General features: G+C 37.0%; 1 protein-coding gene across 9 annotated transcripts in view; it reads left to right on the forward strand.

Moving 5' to 3' along the window:
* Nucleotides 1–22,521, forward strand: part of DOCK3 (dedicator of cytokinesis 3) — a 599,374-nt gene that overhangs the window by 107,064 nt on the left and 469,789 nt on the right. For all 9 annotated transcript variants that reach the window (XM_012771410.3, XM_076008055.1, XM_076008080.1 and 6 more), the window contains exon 3: nucleotides 20,702–20,742. In XM_012771410.3, coding sequence (XP_012626864.1) covers nucleotides 20,702–20,742 — 41 coding nt within the window. The remainder of the gene's footprint in view (nucleotides 1–20,701; nucleotides 20,743–22,521) is intronic.

Below are 22,521 nucleotides of genomic sequence, written 5' to 3' on the forward strand. Positions count from 1 at the left end.
ACAGCTGCTCCAGATGGGAAGGAATCAGTGAAAGAACTCTGGAAGTATGAAGAATCAAACTGAAAGCACACCACCAAAGGAGAACACCAGCTCTCTAGCAGTGAACATCAACCAAATTCAGAACACTAAAAAGACAGAAGAGTTATTTCAGACATGGATTGTAGGAAAACTCAATAATGTCTGTGAACTAAAATGCTCACCCCCTTGGCCCCCCGGCTGAGTGAATGGACCCCCTCATGGCCAAAGGAATATTCTAGGGCAAAGTTGCCTGCCAGGAGGAGGAAGGTCAGACATGCCTTATCATGCCCCCTCCCTTCTTGGAGACTTCCTTTGTAACCTATTAACAGGCCTAAGTATATGCAAGACAAACATGCAGGTCCTCAATTTATACAACAAATGGTGGCTTATCTCTGGTAAACAGTTTATGTTAAAACATTCCAAGTCTTTAGACAAAGCTTCATGTCTTTAGCCAATTACAAGCTAAAGAATCTTTAAACCCACCTATAACCTGTAAGCCCCCACTTCGAGATGGCCCTCCTTTTTGGGCCAAACCAATGTATACCTCCCACATATTAATTGATGGCTTTACCCATAATCCTTGTCTCTAAAATGTATAAAAACCAAACTGTAACCCAGCCAAAATGAGTCCACTTGCCCAAGGCCTCTTGGCAGTGGCTTTGGGTCATGGTCCTCAAATTTGGCTCAGAATAAATCTCTTTAAAATTATTTTGCAGAGTTTGGCTTTTTTTTCATTGACATATCTAAGAGAAAATGAATATGCAACACAAAGCAACCACACATACAAAAATATCTAGGACTTGGAAGAAAAATTCACTAAAGAAATTGAAATATTAAAGAAAAATCGAACAGAACTTCTGGAAATGAAGAATTTATTCAAGGAATTATAAAACACAGTGGAAAACCTCATAGGGAATATCAAACAGATATTAGGGAAGATCAAACAGAAGAAAAGAATCCCAGTGATTAAAGATAATCACTTTTTTTTTTTAATTTTTTTATTTTCTTCAGAATCAGAGTTGAGGTTTAGAGATAATCACTTTTTAATCAAATAAGTCAGTTGCAGAGATAGAGCAGAGAAATACGAGAAAAGAGTAAAGCCTACAAGAAATGTGGGATTATGCAAAGAGGCGTAACAAAATTATAGGGGTGAAAATATTCACCCCTGAGGGTGAATAAGAAAATACACGAGGGTTGGATAAACTATCTGAGGATATAATGGAGGAACATTTTCCCAAGCCTTGCTAAAAATCTAGATACCCAGGTACAAGAAGCTCAAAGGACTCCTGGGAGATACATTGCAAAGAAGAAGACACTATGTCACATAGTCATCAGCCTGGCCAAAATAACCACAAAAAAGGCCCTCCTACAAGCTGTAAGGTGAAAGAAGCAGGCAACCTACAAAGGAAAACCCATCAGACTAACTGTAGACTTCTCAACTGAGACCTTACAAGCCAGAGAGACTAGGGCCCCATTTTCATTCTTCTCAAACAGAATAATGCCCAGCCTAGATTCTTGTACACTGCAAAACTAACTTTCTTATATGAAGGAGAAATAAAGACCTTCCCAGACAAGTAAAGACTGAGGGAATTCATCAAAATAAGACCTGCCCTCCAGGAAGTACTCAAAATGGTGTTACACACGGATCAGCACAATAAACACTCACCAGTGTAAAATCATTGAAAAGCTAAAGCTCAAAGGCCAGATACCACAATGGCTCAAGAAAGAAAACAAAGCAACAAAGTTCAACTGAACAGGATGAACAGAAATCTGCCCCACTTATCAATTCTTTCAATAAATTGAATGGCTTAAACTGCTCACTAAAGGGACATAGGCTGGCTGAATGGATAAATATACATAATCTAAGGATCTGCTATCTTTAGGAAACACATCTAATCCATAAGGATGCATCCAGACTCAAGGTAAAGGGATGCAAAACAATATTTCATGCAAACGGAAGCTAAAAGAAAGTTGGCATAGCAGTTCTGATTTCAGATAACTTAGTCTTCAAATCAACAAAAGTAATGGAAGACAAAGATGGTCACTACATATGGTGAAGGGTACAATTCAACAAGAAGACATAACAATTCTAAATGTTTATGCACTTAACTGAGGTGCACCTAGATTCGTGAAGCAAATCCTACTAGTCCTGAACAAAATGATAAACAGCAACACCATAAAAACTGAGAACTTCAGCACTCCTCTGACAGAACAGGACAGATCCTCCAAACAGAAAATAAACAGAGAAACAATGGGCTTAAACAGAAATCTAGAACAAATGGGCCTGACATTTATAGAACATTCTACCCCAAAACCACTGAATATATGTTTTCCTCATCAGCTCAATTCTCTAAGATTGGCTATATCCTAGGCCATAAAGCAGTCTCAAAAAATTAAAAAAAAAAATAGAAATAGACCATGCATCATCTCAGACCACAGTGGAATAAAATTAGAAATCAACTTCAACAGAAACTCTCATCTCTACACAAAATCATGGAAACTAAACAACCTTCTGCTGAATGATTATTGGGTTAAGGAGGAAATTAAGATGGAAATAGAAAGATTCTTTGGACTAAATGATAAAGGAGACATGGGTTATCAAAATCTGGGGGACACAACTAAAGCAGTCCTTAGAGGAAAATTTATATCTATAAATGCCTACATCCAAAAGATAGAAAGATCATAAATCAACAATCTAATGAATTATCTCAAATAACTGGAAGAGGATGAGCAAACAACCCCAAGCCCAGCAGAAGAAAAGAAATAACATAGATCAGAGCAGAACTAAATGAAATTGGTAAAAGAAAAAACAATATGGAAGATCAATAAAACAAAAAGTGTTTTTTTAAAGAAATGAAATTCACATTCCTCTTGCTAGATTAATGAGAAGCAGAAAAGAAAGGACTCTAATAAGCTCCATCATGAATGAAAAAGGAAAAATTATAACTGATACAACAGAAATACAAAATATCATCTACAAGTACTATAAAAATGGCTATGCACATAAACTTGAAAATGTGGAGGAAATGGACAACTTCTTAGAAATACATAGCCTCCCTAGGCTCAATCAGGTAGAAATAGAATTCCTGAACAGACCAAAATCAAGTACTGAAATTGAAGCAGCAATAAAAAAACCTTCCTAAAAAGAAAAGTCCTGGACCAGATGGTTTCACACCCAGATTTTACCAGACCTACAAAGAAGAACTGGTGCCTATCCTGCAGAAATTATTATGCAACATCAAGAAGGAAGGGTTTCTGCCCAACACATTTTATGAAGCCAACATCACCCTGATGCTGAAACCAGGAAAGGGCGCAACAAGAAAAGTACAGACCCATATCCCTTATGAATACAAATGCAGAAATTCTCAACAAAATCCTAGCAAACCGAATTTAGGTGCTTATAGAAAAAAATCCATCATGAAAAAGTGGGCTTCATCCCAGAGTTGCAGGGATGGTTCAACATATGCAAATCTATAAATGTAATTCACCACATAAATAGAAGTAAAAACAATGACCATATGATCCTCTCAATAGATGCATAAAAAGCATTTCACAAAATTCAGTACCATTTTATATAAGAACGCTTAACCAAATAGGCACAGACAGGACTTACCTAAACATGATAAAAACCGTATATGACAAACCCATAGCCATCATCATTCTGAATGGGGAAAAATTTAAAGCATTCCTGCTTAGAACTGGAACCAGACAAGGTTGCCCTCTATCATCACTTCTATTCAACATAGTACTGGAAGTCCTAGCCAGAGCAATCAGATAAGAGAAGAAATCAAGGGCATCCACATGGGGGCAGAAGAGGTGAAACTATCACTGTTTGTTGATGATATGATCTTATATCTAGAAAACCCCAAAGATTTTGCCATGGTAGTACTGGAATTGATAAACAAATTTAGCAAAGTCTCAGGTTACAAAATCAGTGTACAGAATCAGTAGCATTCCTATTTGCCAATAATAATCAGATTGAGAACCAAATCAAAAGCTCAATAACTTTCACAATAGCAAAAAGAAAATAAAAGACCTAGGAATATATTTAACTAAGGAGGTAAAAGACCTACAGGGAGTACTAGAAAACAGTGAGAAAGGAAATAGCAGAGTAAACAGGTGGAAAATGATACCATGCTCATGGGTTAGCAGAATCAACATTGTTAAAAATGTCTGTATTACCCAAAGTAATCTATAGATTAAATGCAATCCCTATTAAAATAACAACATTTTTCACAGATCTAGAAAAAATAATTCTATGCTTTGTATTGAATAAGGGAAGATATCATATAGCAAAAGCAATAAGAATAAATTGGGAGGTATCAGTTTACCAGATGTCAAGATATACTACAAGGCTACTAAAATGGTATATGACTGGCACAAGAACAGAGACATAGACCAATGGGGCAGAACTCAGAACCCAGATATAGAACCATCCTCATATAGCCATCTAGCCTTTGACAAAGCCGACAAATACATACAGTGGGAAAAAGAATCCTTTTTAAATCAGTGGTGCTGGGAAAATTGGGTAGCCACATGTAGAAGATTGAAATAGGATCTGTACCCTTCATCTCTCACAAAAATTAACTCATGGTGGATAATGGACTTAAGCCTAAGATGTGAAACTGTAAGAATTCTAGAAGAAAATGTTGGAACAACTCTTATAGACAGTGGCCTAGGCAAAGAATTTATGAAGAAGATCCCAAAGGCAATCACAGCAATAACACAAATAAATAAATGAGACCTGATCAAATTAAAAAGCTTCTGCATAGCCAAGGAAACTGTCATGAGAGCAAACATAATCTACAGAATGGGAGAAAATATTTGCATGCTACACATTCAAAAAAGGGCTAAGTAGAATCTATATAGAACTTGGGAAAATCAGCAAGAAAAAAATGAAACAACTCTATCAAAAAATGGGCAAAGGACATGACCAGAAACTTCAAAAGAAGATAAGATTAATGGCCAAGAAACATATGAACAAATGCTCAACATCTCTAATCATCAGGGAAATGCAAATCAAAACCACAGTGAGATATCACTTATTTCCAGTAAGAATGGCCTTTATAAAAAGTCCCAAAACAATAAATGGTGTGGATGTGGAGAGATAAGAACACTCCTACACTGTTGGTGGGCCTGATAACTAGTACAGCCTTTGTGGAAAGTAATATGGAGATACTGCAGAGAGCTACAGGTAGAACTACTATTTGATCCAGCAATCCCATTACTGGGCATCTACCCAAAGGGGGGAAAAACATTCTGTAAAAAAGACATCTGCCCTAGAATGTTTATAGCAGCACAATTCACAGTTGCAAAGGTGTGGAAACAACCCAAGTGCCCGCTCAACACGAGTGGATTAATAAGATGTGGTATATGTAAACCATGGAGTTGTACTCAGCCACAAAAAACAATAGTGATCTAGCACCTCTTACATTATCCTGGATAGATCTGAAGTCCATTCTAGTAAGTGAAGTATCACAAGAATGGAAAAACAAGCGTCACATGTACTCACTATCAAATTGGTATTAACTGATCAACATTTATGTGCACTTATGGAAGTAACATTCATTGGGCGGTGGGCAGGTGGGCAAGGGGAGGAGGGGATGGGTATATTCACACCTAATGGGTGCAGTGCTCACCATCTGGGGGATAGACACGTTTGAAGCTATGATTTGGGTGGGGCAAAGGCAATATGTGTAACCCAAAGATTTGTACTCCTGTAATATGCTAAAATAAAAAAAAAATAGAAAAAAAAATCAAAGAAGGTAATTCATTTGTACTAATGTTATTGAAAAATTATAAAGAATTCAAATTAAAAATGTTTTAAATTAGACTGTCGTGGTGGCTCAGGCCTGTAATCCTAGCACTCTGGGTGGCTGAGGCAGGAGGATTGTTTGAGGTCAGGATTTCGAGACCAGCCTGAGCAGAAACCAGTCCCCGTCTCTACTAAATATAGAAAAATTAGTGAGGCATGGAGCAACCTCCAGCTACTCAGGAGGTTGAAGCAGGAGAATCTCTTTAGCCCAGAACTTTGAGGTTTGCTGTGAGCTAGGCTGATGCCACAGCACTCTAGCCCAGGTGGCAGCGAGAGACTCTATCAAAAAAGTTTTTTTATAAATGAAAAAATTATTTTTATTAGCCTCTATTATACTTTGGTGGGTAAATATTCTTGCCAATTACTAATGGCACTTAAAATTTTAAGTTTTAATGAGATTGTATGTATAATTGTAGTTTGTGTCTTTTTGATAAGAGGAAAGTCTTGTTGCTATGAAAACTTCATTTCTGTTCTTTAGGAAATGATTTGTTATAAAAGTTGCCAGAGAATTTGAAAGCAGAGTACTTAGTGAACATTTGTAAAATGTACTTTTAAACACTTAATGCTGCAACTTTTTTTTTTTTTTTTGAGACAGAGTATTGCTTTGTTGTGCAGGCTAGAGTGCCTTGGCATCTGTCTAGCTCACAGCAACCTCAAACTCCTGGGCTCAAGCAATCCTCTTGTCTTAGCCTCTCAGGTATCTGGGACTACAGGTGCGCACCATGACACCTGGCTAATTTTTCTATTTTTAGTAGATATGGGGTCATCCTCTCTCAGGCTGGTCTTGAACTCCTGAGCTCAAGTGATCCTACTGCCTCAGCCTCTCAGAGTGCTAGGATTACAGGCATGAGCCAGTGCACCCAGCCACGCTATTACTTTTAAATGCATTTGATAGGTTTTCTATTATAATTTAAGTTAATATTTAAAAGTGAGAGTTTTATATTAGTTATTGTTTGGTACTTACCATGTTTTAGGCAATAGTAATAGATATTATGTGTTCATTATTTTTGCTAATCCTCACAGTAGTAGCCTTGTGAAACATTATTACCTTCATTTTTTAATTGACGAAACTAAAATTTAAAAAGGATGAATGGAACATAGGTAGTATATGACAGAGTGAGGATTAGGATTCTCCTTGGCTGCTGTGAGTATTAAGCTGTTTGGAATTTATTGAGGGATGAGTTTTAGAAAAATCACTGATAGTCTAAACCAGGTATTTCTAAAGTCTATTGGATTGTATGAGTCTTGCTCTTTCCCCTTTTAGGCTACTTTAATAAGTGTTTGAATGAACACATAAGGGATATATTTATGGTGTTTTCTATTTTTAAACACTTGAACAATAGAGGTAGTTTTATTTTTTTTTTATTTTTTTTATTTTTTTTATTTTTTGAGACAGAGTCTCGCTTTGTTGCCTAGGCTAGAGTGAGTACCGTGGCGTCAGCCTAGCTCACAGCAACCTCGAACTCCTGGGCTCAAGCGATCCTTCTGCCTCAGCCTCCCGAGTAGCTGGGACTACAGGCATGCGCCACCATGCCCGGCTAATTTTTTCTATATATATTAGTTGGCCAATTAGTTTCTTTGTATTTATAGTAGAGACGGGGTCTCGCTCTTGCTCAGGCTGGTTTCGAACTCCCGACCTCGAGCAATCCGCCCGCCTTGGCCTCCCAGAGAGCTTAGAGGTAGTTTTAAATCATGGTTCTGTGGTCACCAGAAAAGTTTTCATTCATGGGGTATCATATGCAAGTTTGCTAACTTAGTATATAGTAGACTGTGGGCTATCAGAAAAAGAAGCCTCAGGGTTTGAAGTTTTATATAGCTATGTGTTTGCTTCCTCCTGGGTCATGGAAGATAGCTTGTAGTGGGCAGAGGAGGGTCATAATTTGTTTTACAGTTTTGTGCATGTATTTGAAACCAAATTTTTCAGGGGTTCAAAATGATGTAGATAATCTAAGTCTCTCATAGCCTTTGAGGAGTGGCCCGGGGCAACTGAAACCGATATATCTATTTTCTTTGTGTTTACAAGTCTTGCCCGTTCACCTACATTTCCTAGTGTATCTTCATCTGGATATACTATTTTTTTTTGGCAAGGATAATGGACTAGGGTTCTATTTATAGCTTTTTTGTAGCTTATTTATGACAGTGAGCTTGACCTTGTGATGCCTCAAGTTTCTCCTTCTGTGCAAGATAGCTTTATTTTCATTGAAATTTTAGGTGGATAAATGAACTAATATCCCTTGAACTATTATCAGGAAAATCACAGTTTATATTCAAGTTGTCATGATGGTATTCCTCCCAATTTTTCTGTTACAGTTTTTTTGATTGCTACTGTTAGGACTCAAAAAAGAATAAGTATCTTTTATGAAATCTCTAATCCTTCTTGCAGTTTTATTTAATATTAAACATGGTCTTAAATAGCAAACAGTTTAAAAACAAATGTTACAATGTACACATTTAGATGAGTGTTGTCCTTAGAATAGGCACCTTGGCAGATTATGTGATTTCTTTAATAATATTGGGCTTTTATCAAAAAGTATTTGGAATTCTCCTGACAGTAAGCTTACACACTGTCAAAAGATAAACATTTGCTACCATATTGAAAAAAATGTTTAAAAGCATTTTGGTTACAGTGGAGTATTGAATATCTGCATCTAATTTTGCTTCTTTTTGAAACACTACAAAAATGAAAATACAGGGATTAAAAAATGTAGTATACCCATTAGGACAAGGAAAGTTGGCAAGGAATTGGAAGAGTGAAAAGTGACAAAGCAGACCTGAGATAGCTGAATCCCAAACTGGCCATGGGAATAGCTAAGAACTAACCTTGTTTACACAACCTATCCTCAAAAGCCATAGGAAATTATAGCACCAGTTACCTTTGGAACCAAATATGAATATATTTAGGTCTTCTTTACTTCATCTCATTTGATGGCTGCTCTTTCCTCATCCTGGTAGAAGTTTTGAGGTTTATTTTCTATAGAGGTTAAATAGAGGATCTCTGTATTGGGAGATTTCATGCACAGTTCAGGAAATAGGTTCCATATTGGAAATTTCAGGATTATGTTATAATATGCTTACTGAATATAGATTACTGAAACTTACAGCCTTTATCCTCTATTTGGCTCTCAAAATCCTGGCAGCCAGACCTTTTCCATTCTAAACAAGAGATCCAAAGGCTCTTGTGAGCAATCTGACCAGTGCAAGGGGAGGCCCTAAAGATGCTGACTGTGCCAATTATCGATTTTTTGCCTCTGAGTTCCAAGCCTACCATTCTTGACCCTTCCTTATGATGCTGGAGTTGGACCGCATTTCTTCTTTGTCAGCTGAATTTATGTTAGGCTCTGCCAGTAAAGGGGTATAGTAAAAAGGAGACTACTAGGCTGGAGGAAGAAGAGATATGATTCTTTCTGTTTTTGTTCCAGTGGCAGACCACTCTACCGGTAGTTGGTACTGACCTGCAGTATTTCCCATGGCAGGCAGTGGTGTTGGTTCTGATTGATGACCTTCAGCTACATTCTTCCTAATTGAGTAGTCACTCGATAGCATATTTTTGTAGTAGTCTACTATTTCTTCACTTACCTGTATCTTAGCCTTTTGGGACCTGTTCTCTAAGTTGCTAAGCTTTTTTTTTTCCTCTCGTTTACTTTTCTCTCAGCCTTAAGTGTGGTGTTTGTACTCTGGAGTTGCCACTTCTATTCTACCCTAGAGCTCTCTTTCATATTTTCAGTTTTTTATCATATTTTACCTGTTTAACAATTGTTTACATTAAAATTTTCCTGTTTGAATTATTAGTGTATTTTCTGTCTCCTGACTATACTCTACTTGATACTGTGGTATCAGGGTTTCCACAACAAATGATACAGCCAGATCTCTTTATAGTGAGTCATAAGGTCAGCAATGTTCACCCATGTATTTGGAGCTTCCAGTTAACTTTTTATTTCCTTTCCCTTAAGTATGAGCCAACAACCAAGCCTATAGTATATTTGAGGATGCTTCTATCATGAAAGATGGCCGAACTCCACTCCCCCCTCCAAAAAGAAAAAAAAAAATAGGGAATGGAAAAGAAAAATCAATTTGTGGGAAACAGACTGCATCGGGTGAATAAAGATTACTGTTAATATCCTCTGAGAGATAAAGGAAGATACTGTGTTTATGAAACAAGAACTGGATCCTGTAAAAAACATTCAGACAACAGAAAAGAGCTCTTGGAAATTAAAAACACCATAGCAGGAATAAAAGTCTTAATAGGAGGGTTGGAAGATAAAGTTGAGGAAATTTCCTAGAAAATAGAGTAAAAAAAGTCATAGAAAATTAGAGAAGATAAGAAAATCAGAAATCAGCTACAAGAGGTGCATCATTTGGTGGAGATTCAGAAACATAGAAGAGAGAAACTGAAGTATAGAAATTCACTGTGAAATAATTCAGGAAAATTTCTTAGAATGGATTTCCCAGAATGGAAAGACATGGGTTTCCAGAGTGAAACGGCCCAGGAAGAACCTAACACAAGTGAATGAAAGTAGACTCATGTCATTGTGAAATTTCAGAATAGTGGGACCAAGAAGATTTGACAAGCTTTCAAAGACAGGAAAAAGCATGCCAAATACAAAGGGTCAGGAATAAGTATGACCTTGGATTTTAGGTATGAAAGCTAGAAGACAGTGGAGCAGTATAAAATGATTTTTAATCTAGAATTTTATTGTTCTAGCCCTAACCATGAACTACATGTAAGAGTATAGGAAAGATATTTTTGACATGTGGAGGTCTCAGTTTTCTTACCATGTAACTGTTCTCAAGAAGCTTCAATCTAGGGGATATATTTCTTCAAAACAAAGCAATAAATTATGGAAGAGGAAGACATGGGATACAGGGAAAATCCAGCACAGAGAGGGACTCTCTGTAATCCTTAGGATGAATGTAAAGGGCAATAATCAGGATTAATGAGCACCAAATGTAGAAGATAATCAGGACAGATTAGAGCTATGTGATTCAAAGGAGAGACAGACATATTGAAGGTATCATCATATTTCTTGCCACCCTTGCATCACTTTTTAAATCTGAGAACAAAATGCTCAATTGAGCTTGGCCCAGATTTTTGCCTGTATTTGTTTTGACAAAGTTCCTGCACTGTGCTCCTTGCTCTGCTGCCTTTATCAGCTGAGAATACTGATTTTACCACTGTAAGCCAGTGTATAGAGTGCCACTAGTAGTCTGAAGAGTCTATATGACAAAGAAGTGGTGGCAGTCTTAGAAAACCACTACATCTTAAGGGGAAATAGGTAAGTATAACCAGGGAGGCACCCTTTGGAAATGTGGTAGTGAAAGGCTATACAGTGGTGGCAGAAGCTCTAGAATTAGTGTTATTGTAATTTGGAGTTTTTCTCTGTGTAAACACATTTTGCGATCCATAGTCTTCTCTGACATATAGTAATGTTGAAGGCATAGATTATGTATGATTATATTGCCCACTTTTTTGATCTGTATGGCTTTTTGGAGGCTGTGTATGTCATTCTCTCTGAGTCATACAAGTCTAATTTGCCCTGAGTATCTTCTACATCTATTTCCACTTGGGGCTAAGAGGAAGTCACCAATTCTTTAACTGTTAACTTTTATGCATTTTTATGTTTAAGTGTGTGTGTGTGTATTGTATATTATCTTAGTTCATTTAGGCTGCTATAACAATACCATAGCCTGGTAGTTTATAAACAGAAATTTATTTCTCAGTTCTGGAGGCTGGGAAGTTTAAGATCAAGGTGCCAATAGATTTGCTGTCTAGTGAAGGCATACTTCCTAGTTCAGTGATGGACATCTTTTTGCTATGTCCTTACATGGCAGAAGGGAGTGAGGGAGATCTCTGGGATTTCTTATAAAGGCATTAATCAAATTCATAAGGGCCCTGCCCTCATGACCTAATCACTTTCTCAAAGGCCCCACATCCAGATACTCGCACATTGGGGATTAGGTTTCAACATAAGCATTTGTAGGGAACCACAGAATAGTCTGTAGCATATGTAAATAGCTTGTAGTTGGGGGATTTGTTTTTATTTACCTGACAATTTGGATTATTTAGTCCATTTGTACTTAGTTATTGCTATATTAGTTAGGATTAAATCTAGGGTTTCTTCTTCTTCTTCTTTTTTTTCTTTTTTTCTTTTTGGTGTAGAGATGGGGTCTTCTTGCTATGTTGCTTAGGTGGGTTTTGAACTCCTGGCCTCAAGCAATTATCCTGCCTTGGCCTCCCAAAGTGCTAGGATTACAGCCTTGAGCCACCATACCTGGCCTTATCTTGGTCTTTGTTTTCTCTTTGTGCCTTATTTTGTTTCTTGACTCATCCTTTCTTGCCTTCCTTGAATTAACCCAACATTTTTATTACTCCATCGATTCTCCTCTATTAGCTTTTTTGTTTTACAGTGTTTTATTTTTCCCTTAGTGGTTATCCTAGAGCTTAAAACATTCTTCCTTGATTTATTAGAGTCTACTTTAAGATGCTGACTGCCACACTTGAAAAAATATTTTTTCCTTTGGGCCACAGTGTTTTATTACAAAAATAGAATAAAAACTTCAAAAACAAAATGATCCTTAATTTAATGAAAAAAAATTTTGTTATTGTTTTCTGTGTGTGAATGATATGCAACTTGAAAAATAGTCCACATGGCCCCTAAGGTAGAGATACGTGAGTTATATATGCGTCACCAGCCCTGGCTCAAAACTAGCATGAGTTGTACTGCTCACATGGCAGTTAATGTGTTAATTTGTTCTTTTACCACTACCAACAATGATTTAATTGCACTTACCACACTCTTGGCTTTTGTACTACTGTTGTTATATATTTCAACATGCATATTTCAAATGAACTTATATGTTCATTTCTTTGTTCACATTTTTTTTACCCTTTCCAATGCTTTTCTTTTTTTCCTACTTTTACATGGTTTCATCTGGAATCATTTTTTTTTTTTTTGCCATCTCAAATATACTTTTTAGTAATATTTCTTTTAGTGCTGGCTTGCTGCACATTCTTTATGCTTTTGCTTATGTGAATCTCTCTTAAATTTGTCATCATTTTTGAAAGCTATTTTCCTTGGGCATAGACTTCTAGGTTAATGGGTATTTTAGCATTTTAAAGATGTCACTTATTTAATTTTTGACTTCCATAGTTTCTGTTCAAAAGTCACTGTGAGTGTTATTTACTTCTTAAAGGTAATGTGGCTCTGTTTAGCTGTTTGGCTTCTCAGCTACTGCTTTCTGCTAGGTTTCTTGGAGCCCTGCCTTACATGCCAGGTTAAGAATTAGGCAATCTCAGGAGTGGAGATTGTATACAGAATTTTGGATTTACTGTACCTTCTTTCTGGAATTTTGTTCCTGAAAGGCTCAGTTGCTTTGGTAGCCCTCAGTGTCAACATTTTTCTCCATATCTCAATGAGCTGTCATTTTCTGCTGGGATGCCCTCAGGGAAAAAGTCAGGTGACTGAGGAGCTCAACTCAATGTGGTTTCTTTCTTTTGGGGATTAGAGTGTTGTAAATTCCATCTAAGATAGTTGCTCTCCAGTGCCCTTATACACTTGTTTCATGTATTTTGTTCAGCCTTTTTATTTGTCCAGAGCAAAGTATCAGAACTAGAACCAAAAGTTCATAAGCATGTTTTATATGTGTTTTAATTTTAAAAGAACTTAAAAATAGCTTGATCAGTGTCAGTATTATTGAAATTTGTTTATGCCTCTTCAGAGTGACTAATTTTAAGGGAATAATAACTCATTTGGAAGGTAAATATTCTCAGTTTTTTAATGTACATATATATATTGGTGACTATCTTTTGTACTTATAGCTCATATATGAAGATTTAATATAGCATTAAATTATGCAAATACACAAAGTTATTCTTTAAACTTTTCAGTGAAAATAATGGAGGATTTTTGAATATAGATTTTTTGAATAATAATGTTCCCCTCATTTTAGGGCTCAATTCTCTTATAAGTTTTTTATTTTTGCAGGTCGTTGGCACTTTCTTTCCTGCCTATTACTAGTTATATAATTGGAAAAGGGATCCAGAATTGGATGGCTGTGCCTATTTTTACTGATGGACTAAGGGGGAAAAACACCAGTATTTTAAAAAAGTTACAAATTTCATTTTTGACTTTTGAATTCATAATTGGATATTTAAATGATCTCTAAATTGGATCCTCATGCAAGTGTTCACAAAGAACCATGACGTTTTTTATTAGACTATTTTAAATTACGATGATCTTCTCATGGAAGAGAAATTGTGCTTGTGTTCTGCCTGTCTCTACTTCCTATGCAGTTGTTGGCCAGGGATTGGGGGTAAATAAATTTACATTTTTCCTTTTGTCAGTGTGGAATATATGTTATACCTTTAAAATAAAAAGCTTGAAACTTCTTGTTGAATGCTACTTTTTGTTGGACTGTGTTTGGTGCTTTAGATCTGGCTTGATTGATTTGCCCCCAGAATCTTTGTAAAGGACTGCTGATTGTTGACTGTCATGTGGTTTGATCTATATAGAGGCTTCATTCTTTTGGGTTAACACTGCTGACACTGTTCTGCAGCCTTTCTGTCAGTAGCAATTGTAGGGGTACTGTTGGCTTTTTGGGATAGCCTCACTTGCATTGGTTGGCTGGCAAGGACACTTCATAATCTAAATAAGAATGCATACTTAACAAAGTGGTATTCAGTAGTGTTTGTGATTATAGATGTGAAAACACCTAGCACAGAGCATGGAACAAGGGTAGATAACCACCATTTATGTCTGAATGTTTAAGTAATTGCAGCTTCCACACAGATTCATCTTTAATATATTTATACCTAAGACCCAAAATATTTTGCCAAATAGATTTCTTACTTAATTTGTATTTCCCTTCTTACTGATTTGCTTGTCTAACCTAATGGGATTAAATTTTTAAAAAAAGTTTCTTTTTTTTGGTAAAAATTAGGTTTGAAGTAACTTTTTTTTTGGAGACAGAGTCTTCCTTTGTTGCCTGGGCTAGAGTGCCATGGTGTCAGTCTACCTCACAGCAACCTCAAACTCCTGGGCTCAGGCGATCCTCCTCCCTCCACCTTCCGAGTAGTTGGGACTACAGGTTCCAGCCGATCTCGGGGTGGGAGGGGTGGTGTCTCACCCTTGCTTGGGTTGGTCTTGAACTCCTGACCTCAAGCCATCCTTCAGAGTGATCCTCCTGTCTCAGCCTCCCAGGGTGCTAGGATCATAGGTATGAGCCACCACATCTGACCTTTGAAGTAACTTTTTGATTTATATACAAAGTGTGTTTGGCATGACCAATCATGAAAGGTGTAATCCAGAGTTAAATTGATAAATGAAAACCTGTACCTATCTCATTTTATTCTCACAGCAGGTAATTTCTGAGCACGTACTTAGTGATGATAAGCACACATAGGCTCTGGTATACCTCTTTCCTACTTCTGTGACAATTATCTAATATTCTCAGTTTCTTCTATTTTTTTGTACATTAATTACGTATAAGCAGTATGTAATTTCTCTGAATTTTGTTGTCTTTAAAAGTATAGTAAATCCCCCATCTTTCTAAAATCTGCATTTGCTTCTTGCTCTTCAGCCTAATGTGGATATTTTTTATTTAAAACACTTTTACATATTTTTTCATTTCCTTTGTGGACTAATTGCTTAAATAGAACATACTTTGAATAACTCTTAAATTCTGAAATCTCTAATAATTTCAGTATAAAATAAGAATTAACATTACATCTCAATTAGAAAGTTAGTTTCATTTATTCCTTAATTTTTAATCATTTAGTAATAAATGCATTTTTAGAATCCAGGTTTTTGATATTTTTAATGTGGACTTTTTGGATATATATTATTGAATTTCCTATCTTTATATTTTGTTTTAGGTGATTTTATAATTTTTAGTAAATATAATCAATCACCAAATATTTGAGTGTCAGGTTGGCAGTCAGTTCTTAGTTCTTGGTGTGCTCTTGGCCAAAGAATGACCAGATTCACTGATAGCAAGGCCAGTACAAAAGGAAGTTTATTGCGGAAGAGCAAGATACATTCACTATGCACGAATGAGCCTCCTGTTGTAACAAGAGGCACTGGTTATGGTCTGGGGTCTTGTTTCATATTATCTGGATTGGGCCCTCCTCATGGTTCAAACTTCACCGTGGAACCACTTTGATGTACAGTTAATGACATAATTAACCTTAGGTTACTCTAGGTCATTTTTCAGACCCTATTATGCCTGGCTGTCTGGCCCACAGGCTTGGGAATTCCCTGCATTCTTTTGTAGATTGGCAGGACTTTCTCCTTCCCCTAGGTGAGGCAGTTGCTCAAGGCAGTACCAAGGCCAGGCACCAGCTTTAGTTCCTAGGAGAGCCTTAGTCCTTAGCAGAGCCGGAGTTTCCTATCTACCTAACATGTCTAATGTAAGTTGAGCGTTCTTTTAGCTACTGAAGCTCAGCTATATAAGAATAAAATAAAGTCCCTATTTCATTAAGAAGAGTAAGGAAAGATAAAACAGGTAAAGGGAAATAGAGTGACCGTATGTGGGGAAGGGGAGGGAACTTCTGTCTTCTGTGTATTCATATTAGGATGATTAGGGCCTTTCTGAGAAGACAACATGTGGGCAGAGAAAATGGAACTGAGGAAGCAATCCTGTGGTTCTGTGGGGGTGGAGGGTGGGAGGATTAGTCCAGGTATATGGTACAAAAAGTGTAAAGGCCCTGAGTTGGTAGCCTGCTTAGTAAGTTGAATGAATTGCAGGGAGACTAGTATGGCTGCAGTGGAGGGGTGGGTTGAAGATCAGTAGTTGCCAGGGTTGGAGAGGAGGATTGACTACAAGGGAGCATGATATCACATATTCATTACCATTATATTGTGTTAAATGCATCAATAATATGCTTTTAAAGTTCCTCAGTGTCTTTTTATGGCTTGATTGCTCATTGCTTTTTGTTGCTGAATAACATTCCATTGTATGGATATACCACAGTTTACTTGTCCAGTCACCTATTGAAGGACATCTTGCTTGCTTCTAAGGTTTGGCAGAAGTTATGAATAAAGCTGCTGTAAACATCCAGTTGTGGTTTTTTGTGTAGATGTAGGTTTTCAACTCATTTGATTAAGTATCAAGTAGTGGATTTCTAGATTATGTGGTATTATATGTGTGTTTGGTTTTGTATGAAACCACCAAGCTTTCTTCCAAAGTGCCTGTGCCATTTTGTATTCCTGTTAACAATGAGTAAGAGTTCCTGTTGCTACATATCCTCACCTGCTTTTGGTGTTGTTAGCGTTCTGGATTTTGGCCATTCTAATAGGTATGTAGTGGTATTTCATAGTTTTAATTTGTAATTCTCTAATCACATAATGACATTGTGCATCTTTTTGTATTCTTTTTTTTAATATATTTGTTACATATTACTAATTCTTTTTTTTTTCTCGGCATATTATGGGGGTACAGATTTGTATTCTTACTTATTTTTTTATTTTTTTTTGAGACAGAGTGTCTCACTCTATTGCCTGGGCTAGACCACCATGACATCAGCCTAGCTTACAGCAACCTCAAACTCCTGGACTCAAGAGATCCTCCTGCCTCAACCTCCCGAGTAGTTGCGACTATAGGCATGCGCCACTATGCCCAGCAATTTTTTTTTTATATATATGTTTTTTAGTCGTCCAGCTAATTTCTATTTTTTTAGTAGAGGTGGGATCTCGCTCTTGCTCAGGCTGCTCTCAAACTCCTGAGCTCAAATGATTCTCCCGCCTCAGCCTCCCAGAATGCTAGGATTACAGGCATGAACCCCCACGCTGGCCTGCATTCTTATTTGCCATCTGTATATATCTTATTTGGTGAGGTATCTGTCAAGATCTTTTGCTCATTTTTAAATTGGGCTGTTTATTTTCTTATTGTTGAGTTTTAGAGTTATTTGTATATTTTGGATAACAGTCCTTTATCAGATATGTCTTCTGTAAATATTTTCTTCCAGTCTGAGGCTTTTCTTCTCATTCTCTTGACAGTGTCTTTCACAGAGCGGAAGTTTTAATTTTAATAAAGTCTAGCTTATCAGTTATTTCTTTCATGGATTATATGTTTGGTGTTGTATTTAAAAGTCATTGCTCAGGCCAGGTGTGGTGGCTCACGCCTGTAATCCTAGCACTCTGGGAGGTCAAGGCGGGTGGATTGCTCGAGGTCAAGAGTTCGAAACCAACCTGAGCAAGAGCGAGACCGCGTCTGTACTATAAATAGAAAGAAATTAATGGACCAACTAATATATATAGAAAAAATTAGCCGGGCATGGTGGTGCATGCCTGTAGTCCCAGCTACTCGGGAGGCTGAGGCAGGAGGATTGCTTGAGCCCAGGAGTTTGAGGTTGCTGTGAGCTAGGCTGATGCCACGGCACTCACTCTAGCCTGGGCAATAAAGCGAGACTCTGTCTCAGAAAAAAATAAAAATAAAAGTCATTGCTGTACCCAAGGTCACTATGATTTTTCTCCTTTGTTACCTCCTAGGAATTTTATAGTTCTGCATTTTACATTTAGGTCTGTGATTTATTTTTTTTTTTATTATTTTTTTTTTTGAGACAGAGTCTCCGCTTTGTTGTCCAGGCTAGAGTGAGTGCCGTGGCGTCAGCCTAGCTCACAGCAACCTCAAACTCCTGGGCTCAAGCGATCCTCCTGCCTCAGCCTCCCGAGTAGCTGGGACTACAGGCATGTGCCACCATGCCCGGCTAATTTTTTTTATATATATATATCAGTTGGCCAATTAATTTCTTTCTATTTTTATAGTAGAGACGGGGTCTCGCTCTTGCTCAGGCTGGTTTTGAACTCCTGACCTTGAGCAATCCGCCCGCCTCGGCCTCCCAAGAGCTAGGATTACAGGCGTGAGCCACAGCGCCCGGCCGGTCTGTGATTTATTTTGAGTTAATTTTTTATTTTTTATTTTTTGAGACAGGGTCTCCCACACTCTGTTGCCTGGGATAGAGTGAAGTGGCATCATCATAGCTTACTGCAGCCTCAAATTCCTGGGCTCAACTGATCCTCTTATCTCAGCCTCCCAAGTAGCTGGGACTACAGGTGTGTGCCATCACGCCTGGCTATTTTTAATGTTTTTGTAGAGCTGGGCTCTAGCTGTTACCAAGGTAGTTCTAAAATTCCTGGCTTTCAGTGGTCTTCCCAGCTTGGCCTCATAAAGTGCTAGGATTATAAGTGTGAACCACTGTGCCAGCCTTGAATTAATTTTATTTTTACTAGTATAAAGTCTATGTGTAGATTTATTTTTTTGCATATTAATGTCCAGTTGTTCTAGTACCTTTTGTTGAAAATGCTGTCTTTTTCCATTGTATTATTTTTCCTCTTTTGTAAAAGATAAGTGACTATAGTTATGTGGGTCCATATCTGGACTCTGGTTCTATTGATCTTTTTGCTTAATCTTTTGCCAGTACAATACTGACTTGATTACTGTAACTTTATAATGTTTTGATTGCTTCTATTGAGGAAAGGCTTTTGGAGAATCCTATTCTGCCATACTTGTTGATGTCCATTTCTATTATGTTTCTAAAGATACTGTAAAGTGGCACACTGATAAGGTTATCACAATTTAAAAAAATAAGTGAAGAAATTGAGATTCAAAGTTTAAGATGAGTTAATGAAATTTATTATTTCAGCTGTTGTACTCAACAGAAGCAAGGCTATCTCTTCTTTTATTGTTTGTTATATTTTCAATTGAGGAAAAAGTTGGTTCTTCATAGCTTTTTTTGTGAGTTTTAAAGATTAATACATGAAACAGGCTCCAACAATAAGCTCTCAATTAAAATTAGCCATTATCAACAGTCTCTTTTTTCCTCTTTTCTTCATCTCCCTCTTTTAGATACAACTCTTGGCTCCTCTCTTACCCATTGCAACTGTTTCCTCTTTTTTTTTTTTTTTTTTTTTTTGAGACAGAGTCTCGCTTTCTTGCCTAGGCTAGAGTGAGTGCCATGGCGTCAGCCTAGCTCACAGCAACCTCAAACTCCTGGGCTCAAGCAATCCTCCTGCCTCAGCCTCCCGAGTAGCTGGGACTACAGGCACGAGCCACCATGCCCGGCTGATTTTTATATTATATATATTAGTTGGCCAATTAATTTCTTTCTATTTTTATGGTAGAGACGGGGTCTCGCTCAGGCTGGTTTTGAACTCCTGACCTTGAGCAATCCGCCCGCCTCGGCCTCCCAGAGTGCTAGGATTACAGGCGTGAGCCACCGCGCCCGGCCTGTTTCCTCTTAAAACCTAGTAGACTATAGCAAAGTTCTGAAAATAATAGATTGGAATTGAGAAACGTTGGCAGTAAAATTCCCTTTCTCTGAATATTGTTTTTTATTGTATAAGTGAAACTTTGGATAGTATGCTCTGTATATGAATGCTAGAAGAAAATAGATCAAGAGGAAGATCTGCACTAGCAGGGATGTTGACTTTAGCAGCTGGAAGGCGAAGAAATGAGAGTAGTGTAGTATACTGCTTGGGAAATTAATTGAGACCAGGAAACAGAAGGTCTCGGCTGTATTCCCTATCTGGCACAAAAAAAGCAATATAATTTTAGCATTTCTCTGCCCAAATACCTTTATCTGGGAGTTTTTGTGCTGTTTAATTACTATGTCCTCTGAGGTATTTTCTAATTTTTTGTGTTGTCTTCAGTTGCAAGGCTTTATGCATTGTAATGAAAATTGGGAATGTCGTATTCATCATAAGACTGCTCTGTTTAGAATAAATTGCTATGACAACTCTAGATCCTAATAAAGCAACAGTTGGTGTTTTAAAGAAAGATTTGCATTCATATATTTTTTCTAAAAATACTATTATGTCTCTTACAGAAAATGACAACAATATGATTTTAATATCCTTTTGTGATTTGTTTTAGGTTGGTACAGAGGAGTTTCAACAAAGAAGCCAAATGTGAAGGTAATGAAACATTTATTGTTGCCTTTTCTAATGTAGGAAGGAGATGTTTAGTATGTTTGATATAACAACTATTCTTACTCCTCTACCTTTTACAGTAGCCACAATCATTGTTTCCTTTACAGAATTGCATCAGCTTCTTCTCTGTCCAGCAGTATTAAAATGGTTTTTCTAAAGAACAAAAAAATGCAAATATGGTCATAGCTGCAAAGCTTATCTTGAAAAAGCATATTTAGGGTTTTTAATATTTTTTCCTTCAAGTTTTTGGCAAAAAGTAAATTGACTTATTTGTAGGCCTAGTCCTGTGGAACCACATGATTAGTTAGATGAATTTATTTCTAAAATACAACATAGAAAAAATTTTCAAATAATGTCCAATTAGACATTTCTCTGTTGATCATAATATCCTTGTACAAATATGAATTTAAACAAAAGTTATTTGTACAGAATACTAATTTTATATACTAGATTTTATGTGCTTGATCTATTATAATTTTAATTTGATCAAACAAATATATATGTATATTTATTTATATTTATATTTGAGGCAAGGTTTTACTCTGTCACCCAGGCTAGAGTGCAGTGACATAGTAATAGCTCACTACAGCCTCAAACCCCTGGGCTTAAGTGATCCTCTTCCTCAGTCTCCTGAGTAACTAGGGCTATAGGCATGTATGATCCTGCTTGGCTAATTTTACTAATTTTTGTAGAGATGAGGTCTTGCTATGTTGCTCAGGCTGGTCTCAAGCTCCGGCCTCAAGCAATCCTCTCACCTTGGCCTTCCAAAGTGCTGGGATTACAGGTGTGAGCCACTGCAACTGGCTCCCAAATATATTTTGATTAGCAGTTATAATACAGTCAGGAATATTATTTTCCAGTAATACATTTGTAAAAACTTTCTGCCTACTCTTTCATATAATTAATACTTTCAGCTTTTCTTGTATTTTCTGTAGTATAATATTTGATGTGTTATGTCTTTTCTTATATAGGAAAATGTAAAAATAGTCTTTTTATTAAAAAAGAAGGCTGGGTGCAGTAGCTTGTGCCTGTAATCATAGCACTTGGGGAGGCTGATGCAGACTGATAGCTTGAGCTCAGCTTGAGACCAGCCTGAGCAAGAATGAGACCCCATCTCTACTATTAAAAAAAAAAAATAGAAAAATCAACCAGGTGCAGTGGCATTCACCTATAGTCCCAGCTACTTGGGAGGCTGAGGCAGGAGGATTGCTTGAATCCAGGAGTTAGAGGTTTTAGTAAGCTATGATGACGCCCCACAGCACTGCCTGGGAAACAGAGTGAGACTCTATTTCAAAAACAAAAAACAAAACAAAAATTCAGAGTTCCAACTACCAGTTTTGCCAGTAGAATCATTCAATTTTATTTGTTTTTAAGGTAATGATTATAAGGAAACAGTATCTTCAAATTTTAATGCCTCTGCCAGTGTTTCCTATTTTTGGCATTGTTGACATTTTGGACCAGATGAGTCTTTATTGTGGGAGACTGTCTTGTGCAATGTCAGATGTTTAGCAGTATATATGGCCTCTACCCACTAGATACAAGTAACTCCCTCTCCCCTAGTGTGGCAGCAAAAAAGAACTGCAGACATTGCCAAATGTGTCACAGGGGCAGAAATGCCCCTGGTTGAGAAGCACTGCTCAGAGGTAATTTTTTTCTTTGTATTTGTCATTTTGAAACATACTCAGGAATGCTTGTATGGGAATAGTTTGTATTTTGTTTTTTAAATTTTAATTTAAAATTGTTGAAAAGTTAGAACTTGAATAA

Source organism: Microcebus murinus, chromosome 1 (genome assembly GCF_040939455.1).
Source record: "Microcebus murinus isolate Inina chromosome 1, M.murinus_Inina_mat1.0, whole genome shotgun sequence".
NCBI classification, from domain to species: Eukaryota; Metazoa; Chordata; class Mammalia; order Primates; family Cheirogaleidae; genus Microcebus; species Microcebus murinus.